General features: G+C 47.4%; 2 protein-coding genes across 3 annotated transcripts in view; both read left to right on the forward strand.

The window, feature by feature from the left end:
* The window catches only part of TMEM51 (transmembrane protein 51), a 41222-nt gene extending 26906 nt beyond the window's left edge, over positions 1-14316 (forward strand). For both annotated transcript variants that reach the window (XM_084822270.1, XM_084822271.1), the window contains exons 2-3: positions 5342-5794; positions 12892-14316. In XM_084822270.1, the coding sequence (XP_084678396.1) occupies positions 5454-5794; positions 12892-13312 (762 nt within the window). In that variant the 5' untranslated portion in view covers positions 5342-5453 and the 3' untranslated portion in view covers positions 13313-14316. The remainder of the gene's footprint in view (positions 1-5341; positions 5795-12891) is intronic.
* Positions 14317-16387: 2071 nt separating this feature from the next.
* Positions 16388-16800, forward strand: part of FHAD1 (forkhead associated phosphopeptide binding domain 1) — a 70213-nt gene continuing 69800 nt past the window's right edge. The window contains exon 1 of the mRNA XM_084822268.1: positions 16388-16457. The gene's annotated coding sequence lies outside the window, so the exon portion shown is untranslated. The remainder of the gene's footprint in view (positions 16458-16800) is intronic.

Here is a 16800-nt window from a genome sequence, read left to right on the forward strand (position 1 = left end):
AGCTGAGGATGATGGGAGTTGCAACTCAACACATCTGGAGAGCATGCGGTTGGGGAAGGCAGCCCTGAAGAATGGGAAAAGTTTTGGTGACTTGGACTAGCAAAATTTTAACAAGGCATCCCCCAAAGGCAAAGTATGGGACTGGGGATTTCCAGTACTGCAAAACAGGCAGTGTCCCTGGTAAATTGGGTCTGTTGGACCATCTGCGTTGGGAACATTTCTTTGAAGAAGCTATTTATTTATTTATACGTTTCTATACTCCCAAATGAGGCCGCGGTGGCTTAGTGGTTAAGACGCTGAACTGCAGACTGGAAGGTCGGCAGGACAGCCGTTCGAGACCCGAGTGCCGCGTGACGGAGTGAGCTCCCGTCTTCAGTCCCAGCTCCTGCCAACCTAGCAGTTCAAAAGCAAGAAATTGCAAGTAGATAAATAGGCACCGCTTTGGCGGGAAAGGTAACAGCGTTCCGTGCACCTCGGTGTTCAGTCATGCCGGCCACATGACCACGGAAGCGTCTTCGGACAGCGCTGGCTCTTCGGCTTAGAAATGGAGATGAGCACCACACCCTAGAGTCGGACACGACTGGCTGGGGACACCTTTACCTTTTATACTCCCAATAGCCGGAGCTCTCTGGGAGGTTTACAAAAATTAAAAACATTAAAAACACAATTCATCAATGCAACGTAAATGAATGAAATTATCCCACTTTTGAACCTTGGATTAGATCTCCCTTTATACCCTTTATATGGAGTTCCTCCCTGTTTTGTCTCTGCCTTCCCACTTACTCAAACAGTGGGTTGATGCTATTCCAGGAGGAGTAACTAGTGCTGGGTGTTTAACTAAAGTGTGTTTACCTTAGCTAGCTAATTAACAGATGCGTAATTACTTGCTGCTGAGGAAGAGCTGAACCTGCGGTACTTTATGGTATTGCTGTTGGTGGCAGTTCTGTGGCATCTTCCCTTGCCATGGAAAAGGTCCTGCCTCTCCCACTTCCTTCAGATCCCTTCTTAAAACCCATCTTTTGCAGAAAGCCGTTGCCACGATCCCTTAATATTATTGCCTACTGAAACTAACTCAATTTATGTAACTGAAATAAAACCCCTCATTCTACTGCTGCCTTGATCTCTCTTCCCTCTAGTCTCTCATCTCCCTGTGTCAAATTTTTAGATTGTAAGCTTCTTGGGGCAGGGACCCCTTTTGTCATTTGTGCATTGTACACATCACTGGTGTGTGTGTGCTTTCTCCACACGACACTTTATAAACTACAAGAGAACAGCTCTCTGCTCCAAGGAGCATGCAATTTAAAATTTGAAATAGGCTTTTCAGACAAATGTTAGCCCCCTTTGTGTGTGACTCACATGTCCCCAGATCTGACCCTCTGGGGTTCTGCAAGAGACCACATCCTTTCACTTGACCCCCCTCCCTCCGACCACCAGTAGTTCGGTGGTTTCCTGGGTTTTGCACAGCCCCCCTTCTAAAAATTAGAAATGACTCTCCTAAAAATTAGTATTAGTATTAGCAGTAAGAACTTTTAAGCTAATATATGCTGGCATTTTAAAATATATTTCAGCCTTTGGCCTTTTGTCCCCGTCCCCCCCCCCCCATGTGGCCCTGGAGAGCTGCTCTGAAACAGAATTTGGCCCTTGAAAGAGGTTCAAAACCCCTGCCCATGAGCCTCTGCCAATTTGCAAAGACCAGGCCTGTACAAGTTGCACCAAGCCAAACGCTGCCCATGTAAAGTCTGGTTTCTACTAAGAGGAAGGGGACAGCCTGCAGCCCCTCCACCTCATTTCAAAAGCCCCCTGCAAAGGATCCATTCAAACCTCTGGCAAGAATACTCTGCCTCGCTGAGCAGGGAGGAAGACAGAAGAAGAGCAGGAGGTGTCAAAGATAGGGGGTAGCCATGCCTACCACAGGGTCAGCCCTGGTTAGTACTTGGATGGGAGACTGCCTGGGAATCAGGCTTCCTGCACTGAGCAGGGGGTTGGACTCGGTGGTCTTGTAGGCCCCTTCCCACCCCATGATTCTATGAGGTTCTATGGCTGCTGCTGCTGCTGATGATGATTTATATGTCTATTCCGCCCCATAGCTGAAGCTCTCTGGGCGGTTTACAAAAGTTAAAACGTTAAAATGCAATATACAAAGTTTAAAAACCATTTACATAAAACCATATGGACAATATATACAAAAAACATATAACTAAAAGCAACTTGAACTAAAAACAGTTTTTAAAAATCCAACGATAAAACACAGTTTACAACAACACAGCTTAAAAACGGTATACAAAAGTCAGCAAAGGAGCGAGAGTTCTCAAAAGGGAAGGCCTGCCGGAATAATAGCGTCTTTAATTCCCCCTTAAAAACCTTCAATGAGGTCAGCAGGCGCATTTCAACCGGCAGGTCGTTCTGCAACTGAGGGGCGGCAAAGGAAAGGTCCCCCTGCGTGTGGCTGCCAGTTTCCCATTAGGCAGCCGCAGCAGAGAGCCCTCCGAGGACCTTAGGTGGCCGACTGGGTCGTAGGGGAGAAGGCGCTCCCTAAGGCACCTTGGACCTAGACCTTGGTTGCCTTACAGTCAGAACCAGCACTTTATGTTTTGCTCCGAAACAAATTTGCAGCAGGTGTAAAGATTTTAAAACCGGTGTAATATGGTCTCCACGGGCTGCCCCAGAGACCAACCTGGCTGCCATGTTTTGCACCAGTTGAAGTTTCCGAAGTAAATATACAGGCAGCCCCAAGGACAGCGCATTGCAGAAATCAAGCCTAGAGGTTGCCGGCGCGTGCACCACCGTTGCCAGGCCCACCTGTTCCAGGAACGGGCGTAGCTGGCGTACCAGCCGAAGCTGACAACAGGCGCTTCTCGCCGTTGCCTCCACCGGGGGTGCCAGGAGCAGGGTTGGGTCAAGAAGCCCTCCCAGGCTACGAACTTGCTCCTTCGGGGGGAGCGCAGCCCCGTCCAGAACTGGTTGACGTACCTCAATACCTGAATTAGGACCCTTCACGATGAGCACCTCCGTCTTGCCTGGATTCAAGTTCAGCTTCCTCTTCCTCATCCAGCCCATTACCGACCTCAGGCAGTCTTTCAGAGGAGTTGTACCTTCCTTGGATAAAGATGTTAAGGAGAAATGTTTTGGGTGTCATCAGCATATTGATAACTCTCAGCTCCAAACCTCCTGATGATCTCTCCCAGTGGTTTCATGTAGATATTCCCCCGAGGGGATGTGGCCCCTGACGGGAAAAGGTTCCCCGCCCCTGAAGTAACTTCCAACCCTTCCCTCCCAGTGGAAATGATGGAATTCACTACCACGTGAAATTCGCTACCACAGGATGTAGTGATGGACACCAATTTGGATGGCTTTAAAAGTGGGTTAGACAAATTCCTGGAGAAGGCTATCAATGGCTACTAGTCTTGATGGCTATGTGCTACCTCTGGTATCAGAGGCAGTAGGCCTATGTGCACCTGTTGCTGGGGAACATGGGCAGGAGGGTGCTGTTGCACTCATGTCCTGCTTGTGGGTTTCCTGTGGGCAACGGTTGGCCGTTGTGTGAGCAGAATGCTGGACTAGATGGACCCTTGGCCTGATCCAGCAGGGCTCTTCTTATGTTCTTCTTATGAGGCTGGTGGCGCCAATATCAGTGGCGCAGTGTATCCACACTGGGTTTCAGTCAGAACTCTAAAGGTAGGAATCATAGAATAGTAGGGTGGGGCCTACAAGACCATCAATCCCAACCCCCTGCTCAATGCTTTAGAACTCCTTTAGAGTTCTGACTGAAACCCAGGGCGGATTCACTGCCCCCTGACATCGCGGCCACCCGCTTCCACTGCTTCCTCCTAGCACTCTTCTCTGTGGCACAGTGGGGTACCTTTAGTGTCTTTCAGAGCAAAGAAGGCCATTTTCTTCTATCTGAAAAGATTGATCAACAAGCCTGACCACCGTTTGGCTAAACTTTACTATCTTGAACAGAAGAATGGGTGGTTGGACTTCTTGCCTTGAAAAATTAGGCCATTTTTCTCTTTCATTGGCTTCCTTTCACCTTAGCAAGTCTGTCAAAACTAGAGATGGGTTATAGCACTCGCAGGATGCTAATAAAGATGTTTGGGATCGTTCAACAAACAGGATTTAGCGGGTGGCACGCTCTTTACAAGGGTAGGCGATATTTCTCTAAGCCACATGTATAAACTACTTGTAAATGAGTCTCCTTTTGTAACTAATCAAGTAGCCTCATTTGCGGTGGCTGCTAAAAAGATTAGAGCAAAGGTTCTTGAAACTGTTGCTGTAGATTGTGCACATGATGACTTGATTTGAGTGACTTCTTCCACCTTTTTCTTCCTGCAACTGTCCTTTTTTGTTGTTGCGGTGGTAAAATGGTAGCAACCTATGGTTATATGCAATAAAATCGACCGACCGACAACTAATTTAAGACATGAGTGAGCGTGCAAACCCAAGTCTCATCCCCATAGTCTCCCAAACATGGTGGGGATGGGTGAGTGGCACAGTGAGTAGGATGCAAAATGGGGGGAAATAACATTCCTTCCCAGTCACCACACAGAACAGGGCAAATGGCTAATAACTACAGTCCTGTTTCAATAACATTATTTTGACTATATGAGCCAACAATGTGATGTGGCTGCAAAAAAGGCCAATGCTCTTTTGGGCTGCATTAATAGAAGCATAGCTTCCAAATCCCAGGAAGTACTAGTTCCCCTCTACTCAGCACTGGTTAGGCTTCATCTGGAGTACTGTGTCCAGTTCTGGGCACCACACTTTAAGAAGGATGCAGACAAACTGGAGAGGGTTTAGAGGAGGGCAACGAAGATGATCAGGGGACTGGAAACAAAGCTCTATGGAGAGAGACTGAAAGAACTGGGCCTGTTTAGCCTTGAGGAGAGAAGACTGAGGGGAGATATGATAGCACTGTTCAAGTACTTGAAAGGTTGTCACAGAGAAGAAGGCCAGGATCTCTTCTTGATCATCCCAGAGTGCAGGACACGGAATAATGGGCTCAAGTTACAGGAAGCCAGATTCCGGCTGAACATCAGGACAAACTTCCTGACTGTAAGAGCAATACGACAATGGAACCAATTACCTGGGGAGGCGGTGGGCTCTCCCACACTGGAGGCCTTCAAGACGAGGCTGGACAGCCACCTGTCAGGGATGCTCTGACTTGGATTCCTGCATTGAGCAGGGGGTTGGACTCGATGGTCTTGTAGGCCCCTTCCAACCCTACTCTTCTATGATTCTATAACTCAATTTCATTCTAGGGGGGGAACATTTTAAAAGAATTATTCCGTATTTTTAAATAATGTGATTTTAATTCTTTCCTGTTCTTCCTTTCTTTCCACAGGTCTCATTTTATACTCAGGTACTTGGAACGTGGACGTTCTCTTTGGTTCGTGAAAGGAATGTTCTGAGTTGCTTCTGTGGCCATTGGACACAGTGGGTCGCCGTGGTACAGGATGGCCCAGTCCAGGGCGAACGGATCGCACTATGCCTTGACAGCGATAGGGCTGGGGATGCTTGTTCTCGGAATCATCATGGCCATCTGGAATTTGGTCCCAGGGTTTGGTTTAATGTCGAAGCCCCACCATGCTGGAAACAATAGCAAGACGGATGCTGGCGGAGTATTCCATAAGAGCAAGACGTTTTCAGTGGCTTATGTGTTGGTTGGGGCTGGGATATTGCTGTTGCTTTTTTCTATTTGTTTGAGTGTCCGGGACAAGAGGAAGCAAAGGCAGCATGAGGCGATGGCTAGGATACGGCAGCAAACCTCAGCTGAGCATCAGCGTCAGGAAGACAGGTGAGAAGGACATCAATTAAAGTCATAGGTTCTACCTGCACAAGGAAATTACAATAGATATATTCAGGGTTTGTAATAATGGGGTCAAGGATAACCAAGTGGTCCAGTCATCCATAGGTCTCCTGCTCCCTGAAACATCTCTGCCCAATTCCCCTTGCTGCCCTTTATGCTTGGAACTGCCCCGCAGAACCTCTGTGTAACCACCTCCTCTATTTCTTCTAAGTCAACCCCACTTTTCCAGGAAGCCTTTGGAACATCCCCCTAGTCCCTATACCTTATTGCAGCCTTATTGTAACTAAGCCAAAATACAAGGAATTTCCCTGTTTGCCTATGCCTGCATTTACCTTGTTTCTCTGTTGTTTCCCTGTGTCTATTTTAAATTGTAAGCCCCTTGGGGCAGGGATCTGTCACACATGTTCTCTGTAAAGTGCTATGTACATAGATGGTGCTATATTAACTAATTAAGCCAGCCAGAATCTGTGCTTTCCACAAACTTGCTGCTCCCCTGCAGGAGGAATGGGTCTTCTCTGGCATCTGTTATTTATTTTATTAAATTTATATCCTGCGTTTCCACTACAGTAGCATTTAACAATGCTAACATAGAAGATAAAATCCAAAATTATAATTAAACCATAATGAGCAAATCACTTAAAAGCACAACCATCAACAAAGAAAAAAACAGCACCTGTCAATTAAAGCCTTCTCAAGTAAAAAGCTGAAAAGCCAAATCCTGCCTGAATAGAAATGCCTTTGCCTGCCAGTTAGGGCTGTCAAAGAAATCCACAGTGGATTCAAATGAGTTTGGACTTCTATGAATCCGACCTTTGGCCTTTTCCGAGTTGCACGGATTCTGCGGATTTGAAGACCAGTTTTTCACTTTGGGGGGGAACACGTGCAGATTCACACTTCCACCCATGCGCATTAGCGCAAGCGGAACGAAATCCTCGTACATCCCTTTAAAAAAAAGTCCAGTTTCGTCCATGAGCGGATGATGGAACATCATGATGCCTGACAATCTGCGAAACACAGAACAGATTTGGAAAAAAAATTGTAGATCCCTACAGCCAGTGGAAGAATGTGAAAGATGGAGTTAGCCTGACCTACCTTGATAGGGAGCTCCAGAGCCTGGGAGCAACCACTGAGAAGGCCCTGTCTTGTGCCATCGCCAGATGTGCCTCTGAGGGTGTTGGGGCAGGGCCTCTGTCAAAGAACTTAAAAAACCTGGGTGGGCTCATGTGTGGGAGAATGTGGTCTTTCAAAGAGCAACTCTGTGTGTATGTGTGTGTGTGGGGGGGGCGTTGAGCCCCTGCCATCCTTCCCCTATGCTTACCTCACCTCACGCTGAGAAGTCGGAGACACTCATAAAGCATTGAGAAGTCTTGCTGCTTTCCAGATATTTGGGGATCTAACTGTGGCATCATAAATATATGGAACTGGTAAATAAGTCAGCCATGGGAGGGGGAGAAGCAGGCAGGAGCCAGAAAGGAGGAGGCTGGGGGTGATGCCGCAAAGTGCACCTGGCATCTGGAGGGAAGGGAAGGAAAGGGTGGAGTAGGTGGAAGCATTAGAAGCCCAAGGATGCACCCAGCAGCCATTGCAGGTACCTCTGGCCTGCTTGCTTGAAGGGAGGGGAGGCTTGTTTTTCTTTCATGCACGTGTGTGCACTGATAAATGTGCACTGATTATAAGTAAAGTAAATAGAGTGCGCACCAGCAGAAATAGAGTGAGAATTAGGTGGTTAGTAGTTTATACATTCCCCTTCATGGATCACTGCCTTGTTGTGGCGAAGGGGCTTGCGTAACTCAGTGAAGTCATAAGCTATGCCGTGCAGGGCCACCCAAGACGGACAGGTCATGGCAGAGAGTTCTGACAAAATGTGGTCCACTGGAGAAGGAAATGGCAACCCACTCCAGTATTCTTGCCAAGAAAACCCCATGGAACGTATCACAAGGCTAAAAGAGATGACTCCGGAAGATGAGCCCCTCAGGTCGGAAGGTGTCCAATATGCTACTGGGGAAGAGCAGAGGGAATTTCCAAGTAGCGCCAGAAAGAGTGAAGCGGCTGGGCCAAAGCAGAAAGGACACTCAGCTGTGGATGTGTCTGGTGGTGAAAAGAAAATCCGATGCTGTAAAGAACAATATTGTTTAGGAACCTGGAATGTCAGATCAATGAATCAAGGTAAGCTGGAGGTGGTCAAACATGAGATGGCAAGATTGAACATCGACATCTTGGGAATCAGCGAACTAAAATGGATAGGCATGGGCGAATTTAATTCAGGTGACTATCATATCTACTATTGTGGGCAAGAATCCCTTAGAAGAAATGGAGTAGCACTCATAGTCAACAAAAGGGTGGGAAAAGCAGTACTGGGGTACAATCTTAAAAATGATAGAATGATCTCAGTACGAATCCAAGGCAAACCATTCAACATCACAGTAATTCAAGTCTATGCCCCAACCACGGAGGCCGAAGAAGCTGAGGTTGATCGGTTCTATGAAGACCTACAACACCTTCTAGAAATAACACCAAAAAAAGATGTCCTCTTCATCATAGGGGATTGGAATGCTAAAGTAGGAAGTCAAGAAATCACCGGGATAACAGGCAGGCATGGCCTTGGTGTACAAAATGAAGCAGGACAAAAGCTAATAGAGTTTTGCCAAGAGAACATGCTGATCATAGCAAACACTCTTTTCCAACAGCACAAGAGGCGACTCTACACATGGACATCACCAGATGGTCAATATCGAAATCAGATTGATTATGTCCTTTGCAGCCAAAGATGGAGAAGCTCCATACAGTCAGTCAAAACAAGACCTGGAGCTGACTGTGGCTCAGATCATGAGCTGCTTCTTGCAAAATTTCGGCTTAAATTGAAGAACGTCGGGAAAACCACTAAACCGTTCAGGTATGACCTAAATCATATCCCTGATGAATATACAGTGGAGGTGAGGAATAGATTTCAGGGATTAGACCTGATAGACAGAGTGCCTGAGGAACTATGGACGGAGGTCCGTAACATTGTTCAGGAGGCAGCAACGAAATCCATCCCAAAGAAAAAGAAATGCAAGAAAGCCAAGTGGCTGTCTGATGAGGCTTTACAAGTAGCTGAGGAAAGAAGGGAAGCGAAAAGCAAGGGAGAAAAGGGAAGACATACCCAACTGAATGCAGAGTTCCAGAGAATAGCAAGGAGAGACAAGAAGGCCTTCTTAAATGAACAATGCAAAGAAATCGAGGAAAACAACAGAATGGGAAAGACTAGAGATCTCTTCAAGAAAATTGGAGATCTCAAGGGAACGTTTTGTGCAAAGACGGGCATGATAAAGGACAAAGAAGGCAGGGACCTAACAGAAGCAGATGAGATTAAGAAGAGGTGGCAAGAATACACAGAAGAACTATACAGGAAAGATCTGAATGTCCCTGATAGCCATGATAGTGCGGTCACTGAACTTGAGCCGGACATCCTCGAGAGTGAAGTCAAGTGGGCCTTAGGAAGCATTAGTAACAACAAAGCTAGCGGAGATGACAGTATTCCAGCCGAGCTATTTAAAATCCTAAAAGATGATGCTGTTAAAGTGCTGCATTCAATATGCCAACAAATCTGGAACACTCAACAGTGGCCACAAGACTGGAAAAGGTCCGTTTACATTCCAGTTCCAAAGAAGGGCAACGCCAAAGAGTGTTCAAACTACCGCACAATTGCGCTCATTTCACATGCCAGCAAGGTGATGCTCAAAATCCTACAAGCTAGGCTTCAGCAGTATGCGAACCGAGAACTACCGGAAGTACAAGCTGGGTTTAGAAGAGGCAGAGGAACTAGAGATCAAATCGCCAACATTCGCTGCATCATGGAGAAAGCAAGAGAATTCCAGAAAAACGTCTATTTCTGCTTCATTGACTACGCTAAAGCCTTTGATTGTGTGGATCACAACAAACTGTGGCAAATTCTTAAAGTGATGGGAGTACCAGACCACCTTACCTGTCTCCTGAGAAACCTGTACGAGGGTCAAGAAGCAACAGTAAGAACCAGACATGGAACAACCAATTGGTTCAAAATTGGGAAAGGAGTACGACAAGGCTGCATATTGTCACCCTGCTTATTTAACTTATATGCAGAGTACATCATGAGAAATGCCGGGTTGGATGAATCAGAGGTCGGAATTAAGATTGCTGGGAGAATTATCAACAACCTCCGATATGCAGACGATACCACCCTAATGGCAGAAAGCGAAGAGGATCTAAAGAGCCTCTTGTTGAGGGTGAAAGAGGAGAGTGCAAAAGCTGGTTTGAAACTCAACATTAAAAAAATGAAGATCATGGCATCTGGCCCCATCACTTCCTGGCATATAGAAGGGGAAGAAATGGAAGCAGTGACAGATTTTACTTTCTTGGGCTCCAAGATCACCGCAGACGGTGACTGTAGCCATGAAATTAAAAGACGCTTGCTCCTTGGGAGGAAAGCTATGGCCAACCTAGACAGCATAGTAAGAAGCAGAGACATCACCTTGCCGACAAAGGTCCGTCTAATCAAAGCTATGGTTTTCCCAGTAGTAATGTATGGCTGTGAGAGCTGGACTATAAGGAAGGCTGAGCGCCGAAGAATTGATGCTTTCGAACTGTGGTGCTGGAGAAGACTCTTACGAGTCCCCTGGACTGCAAGGAGGTCAAATCAGTCAATCCTAAAGGAAATCAACCCTGACTGCTCATTGGAAGGACAGATACTGAAGCTGATGCTCAAATATTTTGGCCACCTAATGCGAAGAGAAAACTCTCTGGAAAAGACCCTGATGCTGGGAAAGACTGAAGGCAAAAGGAGAAGGGGACGGCAGAGGATGAGATGGCTAGATAGCATCACGGATGCAATGAATATGAACTTGAGCACGCTCCGGGAGAGAGCGCAGGACAGGAAGGCCTGGCGTGCTATGGTCCATGGGGTCACGAAGAGTCGGACACGACTGAACGACTGAACAACAACAACAACAACAAGTTTATACATTTCTGCTTAGGATTGCGAGGGTTGACACGATAATGTATCTCCTCCTTTTCCTTTGCCCTGGGAATGGGGTTGTGATGTGGAATATGGCGCTCTGTTAAGTGCTGCGTGGAACTGCAGCGATAGGACCCTTTCCAACGGATCACGGAAGAGCAAAGCGGTGCCGAAGAGACCCCACCCAGACTGGCTGGTGACCCTGGTTTTACTTCTTTTGCTTTTGCCTGTCAGGCGTGCCCTAGCGGCCTCTTTCAGTAGACTCCAATAGCCAACTCAAGACACAGACGAAAGGATTCTTTTCAAGGCTTTAATCCTTTTACAACTTAATGACTCTTTCAGATGCTAATCACCAGCAACTAAGCAAGGAACAGCAGAGTGGCCTATGCTCTGGGTAGGCAGTTGGTCCCCGTTTGAAGGAGAATCACTTGAAGACCCTGAACTTATGGGCTAGGGAGAGATCCTCCCTCTTTCCCTTGGGTCCATGGGAGGCGGCCGTTGCTTGCGCGCCAAATGGGCACTACGCCTCCTTTCCGCGCCCTCCATCACTCGTCACTCTTTGTGTCTGCGTCAAGTGTCTAGCAAGCCCCGTTCCTGCACTTTCTCACTGCTAGGATCACTATCAATCTCAGGAATGCCGGCAGGAGGAATCTCTGCCAGCTGCTGTGCCTGTGAGGGATGAGCTGGCTCCTCTCCCACGGATTGCTGATCCTCCTCAGAATCAGAACTGCTCTGGAGTTCTATCAGCTCAGTTTCCACCCTGACATCACCTTCCCTTATGAAGTATAACCCTGAGGCGCGCACGTGTGTTTGTGGAGAGAGAGAGAGAGAATCTCTCTGAATGTATATATAAAAAACCCAGGATAGAACATAAGTGGACTGGCATCATCATTAATAATTGCACCTCAGCTGCGTTCTGGTGCTGCGTGAAGTCCTTCTTATAGGCTAGGGTAGAATGACGTAGCCACGTTTTGGTGCTGCGTTAGCACATAACACTAAGTCATAGTTTAGCATTGCACGCATGAGTAGAAAGGAGCCTGTGCAAATGGGCTGTGCTTATTTGTTCCCCTCTCTGGGAGGAGGAATAGACAAACCAGGATTCCATTCCTCTTTAGCCAATTCCTGGCTTGTATTTACATGCACAATTCCTGATTTATTTCTCCTCCTGGCTGCAAGAGAGATGCGAATGCGAGGGTGTGTGTACAAACCCGAGGCTTCACTTGGGCTCTTTTCTGCTCGTACACGTGGGGTTAAACCATGGTTTAGTGTTAAGTGTGAACTCTCCTGTTACCTGATCTTCTAAGAGGTTTTATATTGGAACTTTTTTGCCAGACTAAACATTACACTAAATGTGTGATCACGTGTTTTTGTTTTGTTTAAATCACCTTGGGGAGACAGATCAGGATCAGGACTGTAGCACGTAAGGAGAGGGGGTTTAACCCTTTCCCCTCACACTGTGATCTTGGTGAAAATCCCCCCTCATAAGCTGCTATTTGCTGCGGGAGGGAAGCTGATATTTGGCACCTGTTTACCAACACAAACCTAACACGAAATCCAAACATAACATGTAGCATAGCCCTCTGTTTACTGCTCGTAACGAAACTTTTCAGACTGGTTTTTAGTGTATTTTATATATTTCAAACAAAACAAATGACCACCAATAGCGCATCCAATTTATAATTTTTTATAGATTTAAACATTTCTTTAAAATATAAATAACAAAACCGTTTCGGTATAAAACACCATCTTCAGTGAAGATGGTGTTTTATACCGAAACATTTTACATTTTAAAATCTGTGTGTGTGTGTGAAGAAATTTTTAAATCTATAAAATTAAAATTCCTCCATCTATAAAATTTATAAACTGGATGCACTTCTGGTGGTCACTTGTTTTGTTTGGAGTACCGAACTATGCACATCACATCACCTGCGTATCGATTTTATATATTTGTTCACCACCTTGCAAGTTTTACCAGACGGGCTAGATAGAAAACAAATAAAATAGATAATGCCCTATCAGATCTTGGGCTGTGGTTTGCTCGGCGGTTATTGTAAATAGAATTGAGATGCAGATGAAACAAAGCAATAACGGTTTCGAAATTCTCCCTCTGCAGTCAAGAAGAGGATGACGAGACGGTCTCTCGCTATTACGTGCCCAGTTATGAAGAGGTTGTGAATGCAGACTATCCTCAGGTGAGAGACACGGACGGAAACGCTAGAATCAGTATGTCTCTCCCCTCGTATGAATCTCTCACTGGGCTTGACGAAACCACACCGACTAGACCCACTGCTGCCGATGACGAAACAAGACCCAACATAGAACGCCAGCCGAGCAGACACAGTTCCCGCCTGAGCAAAAGACTCAGACCCTTGAAAGTCCGGAGAATAAAGTCCGAAAAGCTCCACCTAAAAAATATCCGAATAAATCTTCCCGATGGAAATAGCTCGGGTCGCGTAACGATTGAGCCTCTGACCCCTCCTCCACAGTATGATGAGATACCCAATAAACTTCCAGATAGCCGGGCCGAGCCTTAAGGCAACGTCGTGGACTGCTTCTATAAAACACTATTAAATACTTGATTTCTGGGGGTGATGTCAAGTTTTAGGCTTTAAAAGGAGCCGGGATGAACCGTACACCTTTTTGTTTCCAAAAGGGACCAAGGCCTAGTTCTAAAAGGTGGACAAATCAGTGTCTGGGCTGTGGCACTTCAAACGACATTGTGGGTCTCCATTGAAATGTGTCTCCATTGAAATAATAATAAATGAAATCCTTGCATATAGAAAACTAGCAGGGCAGGGAGAAGGTTCTAGCCTAGGCTTCTTGAAATGCTATCACACTTCTGGGAGCCTTTGCCTGTAATGAAGCCAGACACAGATTTGCTGTCTCCAAGGAGAGCTAAGCCTAAATGAATCCTACTGAGTTCTGTGTAATGAAATTCAGATAAACACTAGGGTTTATTTGATAGAATCTTTGCAATATGAATCTTTTATGTGTATATTTTTTTCTAAATTATGACACGTTTTGTATGCCTCTTTGGCATTTTTTTTTCTAAACTAGCACTCCAGAGCGTTACATTTCTCATGGTAATGTCTTTATTTTGTTGTGGTTTCTGTTTGCTGGGAGTGGGGATACTGTGGGCTTTCTCTTTTTTTTCACCGGATGTGGCTTTTAGAGGACGTGGAAGATGCACAGATGCCTTATGCAACCATTCACAAAACATTACAGTGGCTGAAGGAAGAGAACTTTTTAAAATCCCATGGATACTGGCTAAATCAAACATCGGTTTTCAGTGCTACAGAAGCCATTGCGGGACTGAAAGTCCCAAGGAAAAGTTACTTTGGGGGTTCCAAATGAAGAATACGGTCTGTTTTCTAATGTGCAATCCTCTTGAATTTTGCAGCTACTGTACTATAAATATGAAACATTTTCAAGAATATGTAACATTTTAAAATCAGAGTTGGGATGCTGTGACAAAAACCTTTTTTAAAAAAGCACAAATAAATAGGTGTGGGATGTGCGTCCTGCAACTGGAATAACCAAGGCGTGCTTGCAAGATCTGAACAGAAATATCCCTTTCTTATGGAGAGGAAAGGTGAGGAATGGCCTTTTAAAATATGGGCAACATGCAGCATTTGTCATTGCTGCTGACATGCCAGTTCCAGGCAAAACTCCAGAAGCTATACAGTTAAGCTAAGATCCCGTAGCATCTTGGAAATACTATGGAAGCTAAGCTCCCATAGTGTTTCCATCGCACCCATCCTCTGCCTATCCAGATCCTTGCTCCGACTCTGCCTAGTTAGCAAGGATAGTCTGTATTTCCTAGGCCCTGCTATGTATTTTCCTCTTCTATTGGGTATTAGTTGCCAGGATTGTCATTTTTCAGGATATAGAGCCCTCTCCCTTTTGTAGGAGTTAAATCTCGAGAGATTGCATCTTGTGCACATGCATCCAAATGCATGCACATGAACATTAAGGTACCAAGTAGCGCACAGCCTGCCATTTTGAAGCAGTGCATTTTGCACTACTGATCACGTTCGTTTATTTAAAGTATTTTAACCCAACACTTCAAATGAAAAAAGGGCTCCCAAGGTGGCTTTCAAAGATTAATAAGACAGTGCCTGTCCTCGTTCTAAAGGACAATGACACAAAAGGAAAAGGGATAGGGAGGGAGGAGGAAGAAAGCAAACTCAGGCACTGGTTCTTAGATACAAACTTCTTGCAAGCTTTCTGACATGGATGGGGGAAGCAATGGTCCCTATAGTTCCTCCTTCCCTGGCTAAGGGATGGGACCACGCCGGTCTTGCCCTTGCCCTGCTCTTCTTCCTGGGAGATGGTCAGTAACTCCTAGTGGCCCTCTGTCCCTTGGCCAAGGCCAGCGTGTATGTGCTCTGAAGTCAGCTCCGTAGTCCCAGGACAAATGTTAGCTGGAATAGTGTGGTCTTTCTTGCAAGTCGGTTTTCCCAGTAATAGATATTTCAGGCAGAAAAGAGCCTTCAGTGGTGCGGCTGTGGGGGGGGGGGGGCTATCTGCCGTGCAAAGAGAGTTATAACTTATTGCATGGGCTTAAGAGGGTCCCCAATTTCCTCAGCGCAATGGTGTGTGTTCTCAGGCGTGGGGGATGTCGTAAGCACATAAGAGCCCCGCTGGATCAGGCCAAGGGCGCAGCATTCTGTTCACGCAGTGGCCAACCCAATCACTGAACAGTAGGGTTGGAAGGGGCCTGCAAGGCCATCGAGTCCGACCCCCTGCTCAGTGCAGGAATCCAAGTCAGAGCATCCCTGGCAGGTGGCAGTCCAGCTTCATAGAATCACAGAAACCTAGACGAATAGGGCTGGAAGGGGCCTGCAAGGCCATCGAGTCCGACCCCCTGCTCAGTGCAGGAATCCAAGTCAGAGCATCCCTGGCAGGTGGCAGTCCAGCTTCATAGAATCACAGACACCTAGACGAATAGGGCTGGAAGGGGCCTGCAAGGCCATCGAGTCCGACCCCCTGCTCAGTGCAGGAATCCAAGTCAGAGCATCCCTGGCAGGTGGCAGTCCAGCTTCATAGAATCACAGACACCTAGACGAATAGGGCTGGAAGGGGCCTGCAAGGCCATCGAGTCCAGCCCCCTGCTCAGTGCAGGAATCCAAGTCAGAGCATCCCTGGCAGGTGGCAGTCCAGCCTCATCTTGATGCCCACGGGAAACCCACACGCAGGACACGAGCGCAACAGCACCCTCCTGCCCGCGGCCCCCAGCAACCGGTGCACATAGGCTCACTGCCTCTGGTACTGGAAGTAGCACAGAGCCATCAGGACTAGTAGTCGTTGGCGGAGCAGGGAGGGCAACAAAATCTGAGAAGGAAAGCAGCAGGGGTGGTGGAAGAAGAAGAGGAGGAGGAGGAGGAGGAAAGGAAGGCTCTCTCCCAGGTGTAGGCCGCGGCCTAGCCGGGCCTGTTCGGTTGCCGTGGTTACGAAGGGAGGGAGGCCCTGCGCTCGCTCCACGCGGAGGCGACGGCCTAGCCGGGCCTGCTCCGTTGCCATGGAGACCGGGGCGCGGCGGCGACTTTGCTCCGCCTTCTCCCGCTAGAGGCTGCGGCCTAGCTAGGTTGCCATGGAGACGGCTCCTGCGGGAAGACGCACAGGCTGCCGCCGGCGGCAGCAGCAGCAGCAGCTCTGCAGGACAGGACTGGAAGAAGGGTGAGGTTGGGTGGTTGGGCCCGCAGCGGGACGGGGGCGGTGTCGCCGAGGCAGGGCCCACCTTCCATCAGCACCCCGAGCCTCTTGGAATGCCGGGTAATGCAGGGCCGGGTAATGCAGGCCCCCCCCCTTCCACACACACACACACACACGGCAGGCACACACACCCCTTCCTCCCTGTGTACCCAGGTGTGTGTGTTCGCTCAGGGCTTAATTCTTTGCAGCTTCAGAAGCCCCAGGATACGTTTCCAGCGCGAGGGCCCAAGCCCATGAGCTTAGGAGGAAGAGAGCAAGAGATGAGCGCTCCCCTGAGCATGTGCAGAGGACATTATTGTGCTCATCA

This window comes from Heloderma suspectum, chromosome 15 (assembly GCF_057233095.1).
Source record: "Heloderma suspectum isolate Gila_16-S chromosome 15, 16-S_ref, whole genome shotgun sequence".
Classification (NCBI taxonomy): domain Eukaryota; kingdom Metazoa; phylum Chordata; class Lepidosauria; order Squamata; family Helodermatidae; genus Heloderma; species Heloderma suspectum.